The sequence below is a fragment of the Poromitra crassiceps genome, assembly GCF_964638095.1.
Source record: "Poromitra crassiceps genome assembly, contig: HAP1_SCAFFOLD_340, whole genome shotgun sequence".
Lineage (NCBI taxonomy): Eukaryota > Metazoa > Chordata > Actinopteri > Beryciformes > Melamphaidae > Poromitra > Poromitra crassiceps.
Genome location: NW_028152064.1, coordinates 35,001 through 47,818, shown reverse-complemented (window position 1 = coordinate 47,818; position 12,818 = coordinate 35,001). Strand labels below are relative to the sequence as shown.

The 12,818-nt window shown below is 46.3% G+C and overlaps 1 protein-coding gene across 1 annotated transcript in view; it reads left to right on the top strand.

Moving 5' to 3' along the window:
- Positions 1 to 12,818, top strand: part of LOC310771073 (intermembrane lipid transfer protein VPS13C-like) — a gene marked incomplete at both ends in the record, with an annotated part of 87,264 nt that overhangs the window by 42,309 nt on the left and 32,137 nt on the right. Inside the window, 12 exons of the mRNA XM_083663752.1 lie at positions 3 to 77; positions 1,753 to 1,884; positions 2,924 to 3,013; positions 3,286 to 3,441; positions 4,195 to 4,462; positions 5,178 to 5,338; positions 5,697 to 5,818; positions 6,991 to 7,288; positions 7,743 to 8,132; positions 9,171 to 9,275; positions 10,277 to 10,447; positions 10,681 to 10,806. Of these exons, the coding sequence (XP_083519878.1) occupies positions 3 to 77; positions 1,753 to 1,884; positions 2,924 to 3,013; positions 3,286 to 3,441; positions 4,195 to 4,462; positions 5,178 to 5,338; positions 5,697 to 5,818; positions 6,991 to 7,288; positions 7,743 to 8,132; positions 9,171 to 9,275; positions 10,277 to 10,447; positions 10,681 to 10,806 (2,094 nt within the window). The remainder of the gene's footprint in view (positions 1 to 2; positions 78 to 1,752; positions 1,885 to 2,923; positions 3,014 to 3,285; positions 3,442 to 4,194; positions 4,463 to 5,177; positions 5,339 to 5,696; positions 5,819 to 6,990; positions 7,289 to 7,742; positions 8,133 to 9,170; positions 9,276 to 10,276; positions 10,448 to 10,680; positions 10,807 to 12,818) is intronic.

Here is a 12,818-nt window from a genome sequence, read left to right as displayed (position 1 = left end):
AGGCCACCGAGGCCACGGAGAGCTTCACCGAGCCGGACGCACGCAACCAGGGAGAGAGCTTCGCCGTTGACGTCAAGGTGCCACGTTTATATCCTCTTGAGTCCTCGGTGGCGACATCGCGACACGAGGCGATCAGCGCTCACTCCCATCGATGCTTAATTGACAAAAAACGGTCTTTATCAGTTAACAAGTCTGACCGGCGAGTCCTTGTCTCCAACGTCCGAGTCCAAATGCATGAATGCTTGAGTCCAAGTCATTAGTGCCTCAAGTCCAAGTCGAATCACGACTCCTGAAAATTGGACTCGGGTCTGAGTCCTGGACTCAAGTACTACAACACAGAGTCCAGGTGACTGTGGACTCAGGTCTGTGTAGTTCAGTATGCTCTGTGTAACGTGTGTGTTGTCTTTGACAGGTGGTCCAGGTGACTTTAGACTCAGGCCTGTGTAGTTCAGTATGCTCTGTGTAACGTGTGTGTTGTCTTTGACAGGTGGTCCAGGTGACTTTAGACTCAGGCCTGTGTAGTTCAGTATGCTCTGTGTAACGTGTGTGTTGTCTTTGGCAGGTGGTCCAGGTGACTCTGGACTCAGGCCTGTGTAGTTCAGTATGCTCTGTGTAACGTGTGTGTTGTCTTTGGCAGGTGGTCCAGGTGACTTTAGACTCAGGCCTGTCTTGTTCAGTATGCTCTGTGTAACGTGTGTGTTGTCTTTGACAGGTGGTCCAGGTGACTTTAGACTCAGGCCTGTCTTGTTCAGTATGCTCTGTGTGTGTTGTCTTTGACAGGTGGTCCAGGTGACTTTAGACTCAGGTCTGTGTAGTTCAGTATGCTCTGTGTAACGTGTGTGTTGTCTTTGACAGGTGGTCCAGGTGACTGTGGACTCAGGCCTGTGTAGTTCAGTATGCTCTGTGTAACGTGTGTGTTGTCTTTGACAGGTGGTCCAGGTGACTTTAGACTCAGGCCTGTCTTGTTCAGTATGCTCTGTGTAACGTGTGTGTTGTCTTTGACAGGTGGTCCAGGTGACTCTGGACTCAGGCCTGTGTAGTTCAGTATGCTCTGTGTAACGTGTGTGTTGTCTTTGACAGGTGGTCCAGGTGACTTTAGACTCAGGCCTGTGTAGTTCAGTATGCTCTGTGTAACGTGTGTGTTGTCTTTGGCAGGTGGTCCAGGTGACTCTGGACTCAGGCCTGTGTAGTTCAGTATGCTCTGTGTAACGTGTGTGTTGTCTTTGGCAGGTGGTCCAGGTGACTTTAGACTCAGGCCTGTCTTGTTCAGTATGCTCTGTGTAACGTGTGTGTTGTCTTTGACAGGTGGTCCAGGTGACTTTAGACTCAGGCCTGTCTTGTTCAGTATGCTCTGTGTGTGTTGTCTTTGACAGGTGGTCCAGGTGACTCTGGACTCTGGCCTGTGTAGTTCAGTATGCTCTGTGTAATGTGTGTGTTGTCTTTGACAGGTGGTCCAGGTGACTCTGGACTCGGGGCCTGTGTAGTTCAGTATGCTCTGTGTAACGTGTGTGTTGTCTTTGACAGGTGGTCCAGGTGACTCTGGACTCGGGGCCTGTGTAGTTCAGTATGCTCTGTGTAACGTGTGTGTTGTCTTTGACAGGTGGTCCAGGTGACTCTGGACTCGGGGCCTGTGTAGTTCAGTATGCTCTGTGTAACGTGTGTGTTGTCTTTGACAGGTGGTCCAGGTGACTCTGGACTCGGGGCCTGTGTAGTTCAGTATGCTCTGTGTAACGTGTGTGTTGTCTTTGACAGGTGGTCCAGGTGACTCTGGACTCGGGGCTGGGCCACAGGACCGTCCCGTTGCTGCTGGCTGAGTCTTCCTTCAGCGGCTCGGCCAGGAACTGGTCCTCCCTGCTGCACCTAAACGCAGACATGACGCTGGAGGTGACTGTGGGGATCACTCACATTTTACTGACTCACGGAAATACCCGGGCAGTGAATCGGGCTGCGCAGCCATTTTTAGCTCACTCATGATGCGTCATCATGTGACATGAGATGGATTTGCATTATTTAATACATCACATTAATATATTTTAATCACTTCTTTTACTTGAAGAAAAAAAAAAAAAATTGCAGTGTTGCTCTCAAACCTATTCTGTTTGATTGCATGATAAAGACACAAAAGTGAAAAAAAAGTACCGGTAGTTTGTTGATTGATATTCAACAAAGCCTTGTAATAAACAATGTTGTTCTCATCTTGATCAGGCGCGGACTGGCCTGGCCTGGCCTGGCCTGGCGTGCAAAAAAAGAGCCACCGTGATGTCACTCATTCATTTCTGCACTCTTGTGTTGGAGCCTTGAGTTTTGCATTGCTCAACACTTGGCTATAGGCTATAGAGACTAAAACCATTGTTGGCCTAATTTTTCAGAAACAAAGGTTGGGGCTTGAGCAGAACACACTACCATGTCTAGGGGCTTGCTTAAACAGGAAGATGTTTAATGAAACTGAGAATATGTCAATGTTTAGTATTATTGTTATGACGTGTAGTTCTTAAGCCTGTGGAGAATAACGCAGTATGCCCGATCTGATCACTCTTCCTTAAATTAAGTTTGCTGTGAAGCGTTTGTACAGAGTACTGTTTTTGGTTTTACTTCTTCATATTATACTTGCAGTTATCTAGGCAATGTTGATGTTTCTATTAGTGAACAAATAGGTAACGTGTATCATCGCGTTAGCATTATATTCACTAAATCTTGCTTCAAACGACCCAAATTGGGCTTCAAACCGGCCAAATTGGGCTTCAAACAGCCCACATTTTTCAACCGCACATCGGCCCATGTCGGCCTGGCCTGCTTGGTAACTAATGCCCGGCCTGAATTATGATCCCAGTCCGCCCCTGATCTTGATCCTAACAGTCTTGTCAGCAATCCAGAAGTTGAATGTATAAATAATGATATAATAATATGTCCTGTGTGTCTGCAGGTAAACTACTTTAATGAGAGCCATGCAGTCTGGGAGCCGCTGATAGAGAGAGTGGATGGCGGGAAACGCAGGTGGAGCCTCATGCTGGAGGTGAGACTGTTAGCAGCTAGCTTCTGTTTCAGCTAGCAGCGCTAACACTGTGTCTGTTTCAGCTAACAGCGCTAACACTGTGGATACAGACAGCAGTGTTAGAGACTGCTGAGACAACACACACTGACACAAACACACTGCTTTATACTGTATAAAGGTCTATATTAAGGCATTCCATGTCTTCACTCTTGATCTGGGTGAATTATTCTGCATTATTTGTGTGCAAACTGAGTGTGGATCTGACACAGTGTCTGATATGTTTGATCCTGCAGATGAAGAACAACCCGGTCCAGGACAAGAGTCCAGTTCCTGGAGACGACTTCATCGTTCTCCCTGAACCTCGCACTGCCATCACCATCTGCTCCAAAGACACCATGAACATCACTGTGTCGCAGTCCTGCCTCAACGTCTTCACCAACCTCTCCAAGGTAAGACTCTACCTCAACGTCTTCACCAACCTCCAGCTCCAGGGTAAGGCCCTACCTGAACGTCTTCACCAACCTCCATGGTAAGACTCTACCTCAATGTCTTCACCAACCTCTCTAAGGTAAGGCTCCACCTCAAGGTCTTCACCAACCTCTCCAAGGTAAGACTACCTCAAAGTCTTTACCAACCTCTCCAAGGTAAGACTCTACCTCAACATCTTCACCAAACTCTCCAAGGTAAGACTCCTCCTCAAGGTCTTCACCAACCTCTCCAAGGTAAGACTCTACCTCAAGGTCTTCACCAACCTCTCCAAGGTAAGACTCCTCCTCAAGGTCTTCACCAACCTCTCCAAGGTAAGACTCTACCTCAATGTATTCGCCAACCTCTCCAAGGTAAGCCTCATCCTCAGTGTCTTCACCAACCTCCAAGGTAAGCCTCATCCTCGGTGTCTTCACCATCCTCCAAGGTAAGCCTCAACCTCAACACTGACCCACAATGCTCAGGTAGAGAGGGGTAAGCTGCAAATAACCGCAAGCTGCAATAACCGATTTTCCGGCCGCTAGAAACAGCAACACATTTGTGCTAACAGCTAAGATAACCGTTCCTACTGAGAAGTCTGTGCATTTCATCTAAACTGGGTTGGAAAAATGATAAACACGTTTAGAACACATTTCAAAGATGTATGAGCTGGCTGTAGGCTGGATCACTGTGGAGTTAGAGAGGAGCCGGACAGACACATTCTTGTTTTTGCCCAGGCGTTCTCTGAAGGAACGGCCTCCACCTTCGACTACTCTGTGAAGGAGAAAGCCCCGTTCACCATCTGGAACGCCCTGGGGATCCCGCTTATCGTGCAGCACGGCGCCAACCTGCGTCTGGTGGATGCGGCGGCGGCGCGGGGGAAGCTGCACGAGGTGGCGGTGGGCCAGAGCGTGGACCTGGAGCACTCAGCGTCCGCCTCGTCGTCCCGGGGCAAACTGTCCACCCTGCAGCGCCAGGAGAGCTGCCTCTTCAACCTCACCATCGGTCAGTCAGTCAGTCGGCTCCAGACTCACATACACATTCTCATTTTATACACGACACACATATAGTCCTTTTCATGTTCTAGCCCGTCTGATAATGTGTCTGGACTTGGATCTTGTACGCCACATATAGTGGCATGTATACTTCTTTCAGTAGATGCAGGGTTTTCCCTGGCTTTTTGGAGGGCTTAGGTGCTGTGTCGTCAGGGGCTGCTTGGTGGCTACTTCATTTTGGACCATTATTATGACCATATCTGTGTACAAACATGTGGAAAAGCCACAGCAGCTAATAAATAAACAACACACAAAAAGACAAACCTTTGCCCTGCTGACCGCCACTGGGGACCAACATTGATTTGACATTCATTCGGCTTACTGGTGCTGCCCAAAACTGAGCCTCATAATGGTAGGGAAAACATGTGGTAATGGATTTTCAGAAAACGCTTCAAAATCATATAAGTCTATAAGTTTGTGAAGGTTATCTGGCCGCAGTTTCATCATTTACTTAACTTGACTGTGACTATTATGGACGCCTTGAGAGGCGAGAGATAAATCAAATCCGGTGATTTATTTTGTAAGGCTGAGGAAGTGAAGGAGGCTGAGGTGGGAGTCTGCGTGCGCCTCCCTCTATAAATACATCTTTATATGTGAATACTTTTTTATTTTTTTTACCTTTGCCTTTATTTAAACAGGTAAAATATGTTGTGTCCTCCCCGTAGTTCCTTCAGGTTACAGTGAGATCTGTAACATCGCTCTGGACAAGCCGGGCCGGCGGCTGTATAACGTGCGCGGGGCGCAGCTGCAGCAGGCCGTGTCCGTGGTGCTCCAGGTCGACGCCATCCAGGGGAACAAGGTCATCACCGTCCGCTCGCCACTACAGGTCGGTTCAGTCTGCTTCACTTTAACCCTTAAAGGCCACAGGGGCATCAAACCCAATGTCATCAAAAAGGTTCTGAACAGATTTACACGAAACTTGGCAGAAAGGTTGTGCCAACTTAGAAGTCATTAACTTTCCACACCCACTAGCCACAAGGGGGCGTAACAGGCCGCGGCGGAGGTATACCCTCTAGTTCAATTTGTAACACTTCAGTCATTCATGTTCGCTGTTTAGTTATAGTTTGATATACTTTCTCAGGTCAATGTGATGTACTCAGTTCTCTGGAATGCATTGAGAACCTTGAAAATAGAAAGGAAGATAATGGTAATAATTCTGCTGAGACCTCTGCCTCTGCTTTCAGATAAAGAATCATTTCTCGGTGCCCTTCTCCATCCTGAAGTACTGTCCGTCCTCCAGCAGCCTGGTGACGCTCGGAGTCGCCGAGCCCGAGAAAGAGTTCCACGTCGCCTTGGAAACCTACAGGTATATACGATCCAGATTAGTGATGGGATATTTCGGGATATCGGTTTTGGGTGCCGATACTGATGTAATTCACACATCGGATATCGGACGGATGTCGCAAAATACGTTCCGTTCCAGATTCCAGTCATAGCTTGCTCTGGACCATAAACCCACATGAAACAGCAGTTGTAGTAACCACATGTAGTTGTTGCTTGTCTTGTCCTAAGAATTTCATTGTTCAGAATGACTTTGTGTTATACTGTGCAGATCCATGATAGATGTTTGTCAGAATTTGAAAATGTATGTGTATAAATGAGTTAATTTGACAGTAGACAGTGAGTTAATTTGCAAAAACAAGTTAAACACCATTCTTAAAATGAACAACAACACCTGTTTGATACTCCCTGGAGTGCACATAGAAAACATTATTGAGGTGATTTATGTGAGAATTATCAGATGAATATGTTTGAGTTATGATTGATAATACAAATTCCCCAAAAATAAATAAATTACAGTATAAATACATCCATATATAAAATAAAATGATAAAAAATCCAAATGAAGATACCTGTTTTTGCAAATGAACTCTTCATATACAGATCCTTTCCAAAAAATTAGAATATCATGGAAATACCATGGATGAACGTGGGCATAACTGAGAAGTAACTGCTGATTTTCTTCACACTATTCTAATTTCTTGAAATACTGTTTGGGGGGTTTCTGGAGCTGTAGGCCAAAATTATGAAAAATGAAACAAATAAAGGCTAGACATATTTCACTTTGTGTGTAATGAATCTATAATCTATGAAAGTTTCACTTTTTGAAAGGAATCATATATCATATATTTTTTTTTGGAAAGGATCTGTATATGTACCGGTATATGTATTTGTTTCCAGGTGAAACTGTAAAGCAGACCGTAAATCCCCAACTTTTGTGTCAAGCAGACAGAAATGTTTTCTGCCTGCTTCAGACAGTTTTAAGTCCATGGCACATGAAACAAACACAGATGTTTGTTTGGTGTGCCATGGCTGTCTGTCCTTGTTTGGAGACATTCTCCGTTGTAGGATATTTGATTAGTGTACCATGGGCTTTAGCCTTGCAGCCCTGCAGGCAGGCGTTAGTGAGTATTGATTGATTGATTGATTGATTTTATTCAGTATGTGTGACCTCTGCCTACACCCTCCCCTCCCCAGGGCCCAGCTGTTTGTGCGCCCGGCAGGCCATCTGGAGGGGCTATACGGAGCCTCCTCCACCTGCGTGTCGTGGAAGGAGCAGGTGCACCGCAGCTCTGAGGTGCGCTCTGTGCTGCGCTGCCCGGCCACAGACAGCAGCTTCCTGCCTCTGAGCCTCAACACGCTGGCGCAGCCCGACAGCCTGCAGCACATCACCACCACCAGAGAGGAGGACTGGGACCCTGCCTACATCATCCACCTGCACCCTGTGGCCACGCTGCGCAACCTGCTGCCCTACACGCTGCGCTACCTGCTGGAGGTACGCTCACCACACATACTGCCAAGTCTGATCAGAATAGTTTTCTCTCCTGTGTTTATGAGTTGAGAACAGGTGGGGAAAAGGTTTTTGCCAGGATCATTTTTCTAAATTTCTTTTTTTGCCAGGTTAATCGTGGCCTTTGTAATACTTATTTAATAATTAATATTAATATTGAGCTCAGAATTTCCTAGATTATTTTTGTTTTCTCACTTATTATTTACTATAATAATATGCTACCTGGAGAATGCCACACTTAAGTCCCTGGAGGGTTTTCAGGGGATTCTCCTTCACATTCAATGATGATTATATTGTATTTTTTGTAATTGATTGTATATGTATAAATAACAACAACAACAACAACTTGCCTCTCTGGACTTCCGTAGTGAGTTAATTGAAACTATTCTAATTGACTCTGATGTGTAAATCTAAGGTGTTTTTATAATCACCTCCCCAGGGTTCAGCAGAGTTCTACGAGCTGCAGGAGGGCAGCTCCTCTGACATCCTGAACGCTCGTATCTCTGGAGAGATGATGGAGCTGGTGCTGGCTCAGTACCAGGGCCGGGACTGGCACGGCCACGTGCGCGTGGACCCGGACCTGCCCGAGTTCTTCCCCGTCTCCTTCACCTGCGACTCGGACCCCCGGCTGACGGCCGACGTGAGCGTGCACGTGACGAGAGCGCACGGCCGCCTGCTGCTGTCTGTCTTCAGCCCGTACTGGATCATCAACAAGACGTCGCGCGTGCTGCAGTACCGCGCCGACGAGCTGTCCGTCAAACACCCCGCAGACTACCGAGATGTGGTGCTCTTCTCCTTCAGGAAGAAGGCCCTGTTCAGCAAGAGCAAGGTAGGCCTGTTAGCACGACCCAGGTGGAAGTCAAAATGCAGACACTTGACGGTGGTTGAACAAACCCAAAGGATTTATTAACAAAATGCTGTGCAGGCTGTCAGGCAGGAAATCAGGATTCCTGCGAAGCAAGAAAAAAAACAAGATCAGTACTGGACTCCAAAAAACACAGGAGATGAAAGTCAATAGGAAAATTCCTTGGAAGAGGTTAGGATAATGACACGATACCAATCATAAGTCGTTTCAACGATCTGACACAGCTTGAAGGGAGACCAGAGTACAGGTGCATCTAAAAAAAATTTTTTTTCATAATTTAATTCAAAAAGTGAAACTTTCATATATTCTAGATTCATTACACATAAAGTTAAATATGTCAAGCCTTTTTTGGTTTAAATTTGGATGATTATGGCTTATCTCATGAAAATCAAAAGATACACTCAATACTCCTTTTGCAGGAATGACTGCATCAATGCGGCGTGTGGCGTGGCGTGGCGTGGCGTGGTGTGGCGTGGCGTGGCGTGGCGTGGCGTGGCGTGGCGTGGCGTGGCGTGGCGTGGCGTGGCGTGGCGTGGCGTGGCCACATACTGAGATGAATGCAGAAAGGCTTTCATTCCAACATTGCTGCAGCAGAAAAAAGTGCAAAACAATGACATTATAAAGCAAGAGATGTTTCTGCGTTGTATTTATTTGCCAAGTGGTTACAGCAGTTAATGCAGGCGATCATTCTGATAGAAAAATGCACACAAAAAAACATTGTGTTAACAGCAGGATGTTCTTTTTATCTTTTATTATTAAAAAACCCCAATATGCACTCATAAACATATAAATACCTGTAAACATGCAATCAATCAACCAAACAAACAGACAATCAACCAAACTTAAAGCAAAACCATCAAAGACAAACCAAAGGGAAACTAGATTACTGTATGCAAATAAACCAGAGAAACCAAACCACTGTAAAAAACAAGGAAACAGCTGTGTGCTAACAGCTGTGTGCTAACAGTGTGTTAACATTGTGTCTCTCCTCCTCTGGTGCAGCTGCAGCTGTGTGTCTCCACCTCCTCCTGGTCAGACGGCTTCTCTCTGGACACGGTGGGCAGTTACGGCTGTGTGCGCTGTCCCTCCACCACCATGGACTACCTGGTAACATCTCATACAGTGCCTCCTCTCAGGGTTCTGTCTGTCTGTCTGTCTGTCTGTCTCTCTGTCTGTCTGTCTGTCTGTCTCTCTGTCTGTCTGTCAGAGAGACAGTGTGTTAATGTCTGTGTCATGAGCAGTATGAGGCAGACCGTTGGGCAAACTGGTCTGTTATTCCCAAACTGAACTGGTAGCAAGACCAAAATGGGAACATACAAATTATAGGAATACAAGTATTCCCCCCATCTGTGTATTTTTGTAGTTGGACCTCCTTTAGTCAATCTAAATGTCAATATATTTTAACACTATTTAATTCTACATATGCTACACAGATGGAAAAAAATAGGAACTTAGAAAGGTTATCCTGGTAAAACGTTTGTCACCTGTTCTTAAAGCATAAGATCGCCCACAAATAATTATCTATTATCTACTCAGCCCCATGCTGATAGAAGGACAGTGAAGGACAGGGTTTTTAGTCCGCAAAATATTTGTGGAGTTTCACAGCAAAACGCTGTCGCAGCATCCTGTGACCTAAACAATTTAAGTTGATGGTGACCAACTTACAAATGCCAAAAAAGGGCTCCATATACTCCTCACTTTGGCTTAATCCAAGTCTCCACAAGCCTTGAGATGCCAAGTTGATTTGAATATATGTAATTTACACCCTGTTGTTAGCTGAAAACACACACACACACACACACACACACACATCCGTGGCTACAGTGAAGATTTCAGCTAAAACAGGGTGTAAATCACATCTGTTCAAGTCAACTTAAACCCGCCCTTTCATCAGCATGGGGGTAAGTAGACAATGACTTGATCTTAATTTTTGGGTGAACTTATCCTTTAAGTCATAAACACAGGAGAGAAAACTATTTAGATCAGACTTCTGTGTGTGTGTGTGTGTGTGTGTGTGTGTGTGTGTGTGTGTGTGTGTGTGTGTGTGTGTGTGTCTGCATGTGCATACGTGCGTGTGCATGTGTGTGTGTGTGTGTGTGTGTGTGCAGGTGGGGGTGAGTATCCAGATGAGCAGCTTTAACCTGACCCGTATCGTGACCCTGAGTCCGTTCTTCACGCTGGTCAACAAGTCCTCATACGAGCTGGAGGTGGGCGAGCTGCAGGAGGGAGATGGAGATCACGCCTCCGCCACCAGGTGGCACTACATCGCCTCCACTGAGGTCAGTGAGCCGGACGCTGCCTTTACTTCTCCGCTAGTGATGCGCGCGGCCTCCCCAGAACCCGCTGGGTCCCGCGGGTTGGCCCGCCCCGCAGGCGGTCTGGGTCCGAAAATGAGGAAAATTGTTGTCAGTTGTTGTCTTGTGTGTTGCAGTGTGTTTCCAACGGTCAGTTGTTGTCTGTGTGTTGCAGTGTGTGTTTCCAACGGTCAGTTGTTGTCTGTTGTGCATTTCAGTGTCTGCCTCTGTGGCCGGAGAGCGTGGGGGGCCGCCTCTGTGTTCGAGTCGTCGGGTCTGAATCTTCCTCCAAGTCCTTCTTCTTCAACAAGCAGGACAACGGCACCCTACTGGGCATGGACCAGGTCAGTCTGCAGTAGAGGTCTTCACGGGTCCAAAATCACGGACCCGGACCCTAATGGACCCGGGGAATTTGTGCCCGAACCTGTAATGGACCCGTCTATTATTAGAAATCTGAGACCTGGCCCCGTTCAGATCCGAGACATACCGAGGCAGAGACTAGTGGTGTCGACGTCAAAGTTGCTTGTTAACTGCTACAAGTTGTATATCAAATGAAACTTTGTGCATCTTTATTAACTAACGTTATAGCATTCTCCCCTGGTGGATGCTGCCTAACGCTAGTTAGATAGTACAGTGCCAGTCTCACTCTCTATGCTACCGCCATTCCTTCGCCCAAAAACACACACAACAGCGCTAGAAACAATCACATACATGTTGTGACTTGTGTACTCACCATGCGATCATCGAATAATAATCCAAAAGTACGGGAAACAGTCATCTTCAATTAAATCCATAGCGAGGAACCAGCAAGAGGGTTACCTCTCTGCAATGAAAATCACTTCCTCGTTTGCCTGAGGCGCATGTGTGCGCATGTGGTCACATGCGCCTCATGTAAACGAGGAAGTCATTTTCATTGCAGATGGGAACGCTCTTTGCCAGTTATTTTCTCTATGGATTTACTTGCAGTTTGTGACAACAAGCCTCACGTGTGCTGTTTTGATGCGTTTCTCTCGTGATCAGCGCTGATCGCCGGGTCCACTCGGGTCTTATTGGACCCGGCATTTCACTGTCAGAACCCCGAGACCCGTGACAATCGCTACCGGAACCGACCCATACCCGGGGTCACTTCTTTTGAATGGAGCCAGACCCGGCTGGGTCGGAACCTCGGGTATTCGGGGGGTCGGGCATACCCGAAGACCTCTAGTCTGCAGTGTTTACATGCACTGCTCATCAATCTTTGCACACTGGAATACGTTCATCTCCGAAGCCCGTAGGAATGCATGGAGCATGGGTGTGGAGCTACTTGTCTCATCGTTTTGCCAGGGAAAGTGAAGGGAATGTTTTCTAATACATAATTAGATCAATCACCTAAACGCTATAAAACATTTCAAACATTTCATTGCAGGATGATGATGTTTTCTTTGGTGTGTCACCGCAAACACAATCTCACACACACACACACACATGGCTGCAGCAGATGAGATTTATTAACAATTCTGCCTTTTCTTTATTTTTTGGGGGTTGTTTTTTCTTTTGAGGATGTTGAGGGCCGGATTGAGATGGTCCAGGGGCCACAAATAAATAAATAATGAAATGATACACTTCCTAAACTGATACCAATCAGATCACATTCAAGATTTTGTGCCTGGGTCCCCCGTCTGATAAGATGTTTACTTTAGATGTATAAAAGGAGTGGCTGTGCGCACATCCAAACCGTAGTAGGCCCAGGTGCTGGACAAAAGTGTGATATATGAATGAAAAGATGGAATGTCCGCACACTGGTTGATGTTCCCAGGTTTATTTCAACCCTTTCAATAAAACAACGTTTTGACCGTATAGGTCTTCATCAGGCAAGAAATGGATGACAAATGAAGCTGGGGTGTATATATAGGCTGTGCCAATGTCACATGTGATTAGGCTGTAGCCAACTGCCAGCTCATTGGCTCTGGAAATAAAGGGAGGAGTATGATAATAATAATCAATTGTGCACAAATAGACGAAAAATGGTGCAAAACATAATGATAAACAATAGCAAAATAATGACAAGAAAAAGAAATCAAAATTACAGAAAAGGTTTTAAATCAAATTCCTCGTTGAGGCCGCTAGGAGCCATTGTGCGTAACGAGAAAATCCACCAACATTCTCGCTGCAACAGTAGCCTATCTAAATCCCCTCCTCCTGGAACACAACATGGAGACCATCAGTTTTCTGGATGTGCAGGTGTCCAAACAGGGTAACACTTTCCAGACGGATCTCTACCGCAAGCCTACGGACAGGAACACTTTATTAAGAGGAGACAGCTTTCATCCACAGCCTCTCATTAGAAGCCTGCCCACCAGCCAGTTCCACCGGGTCA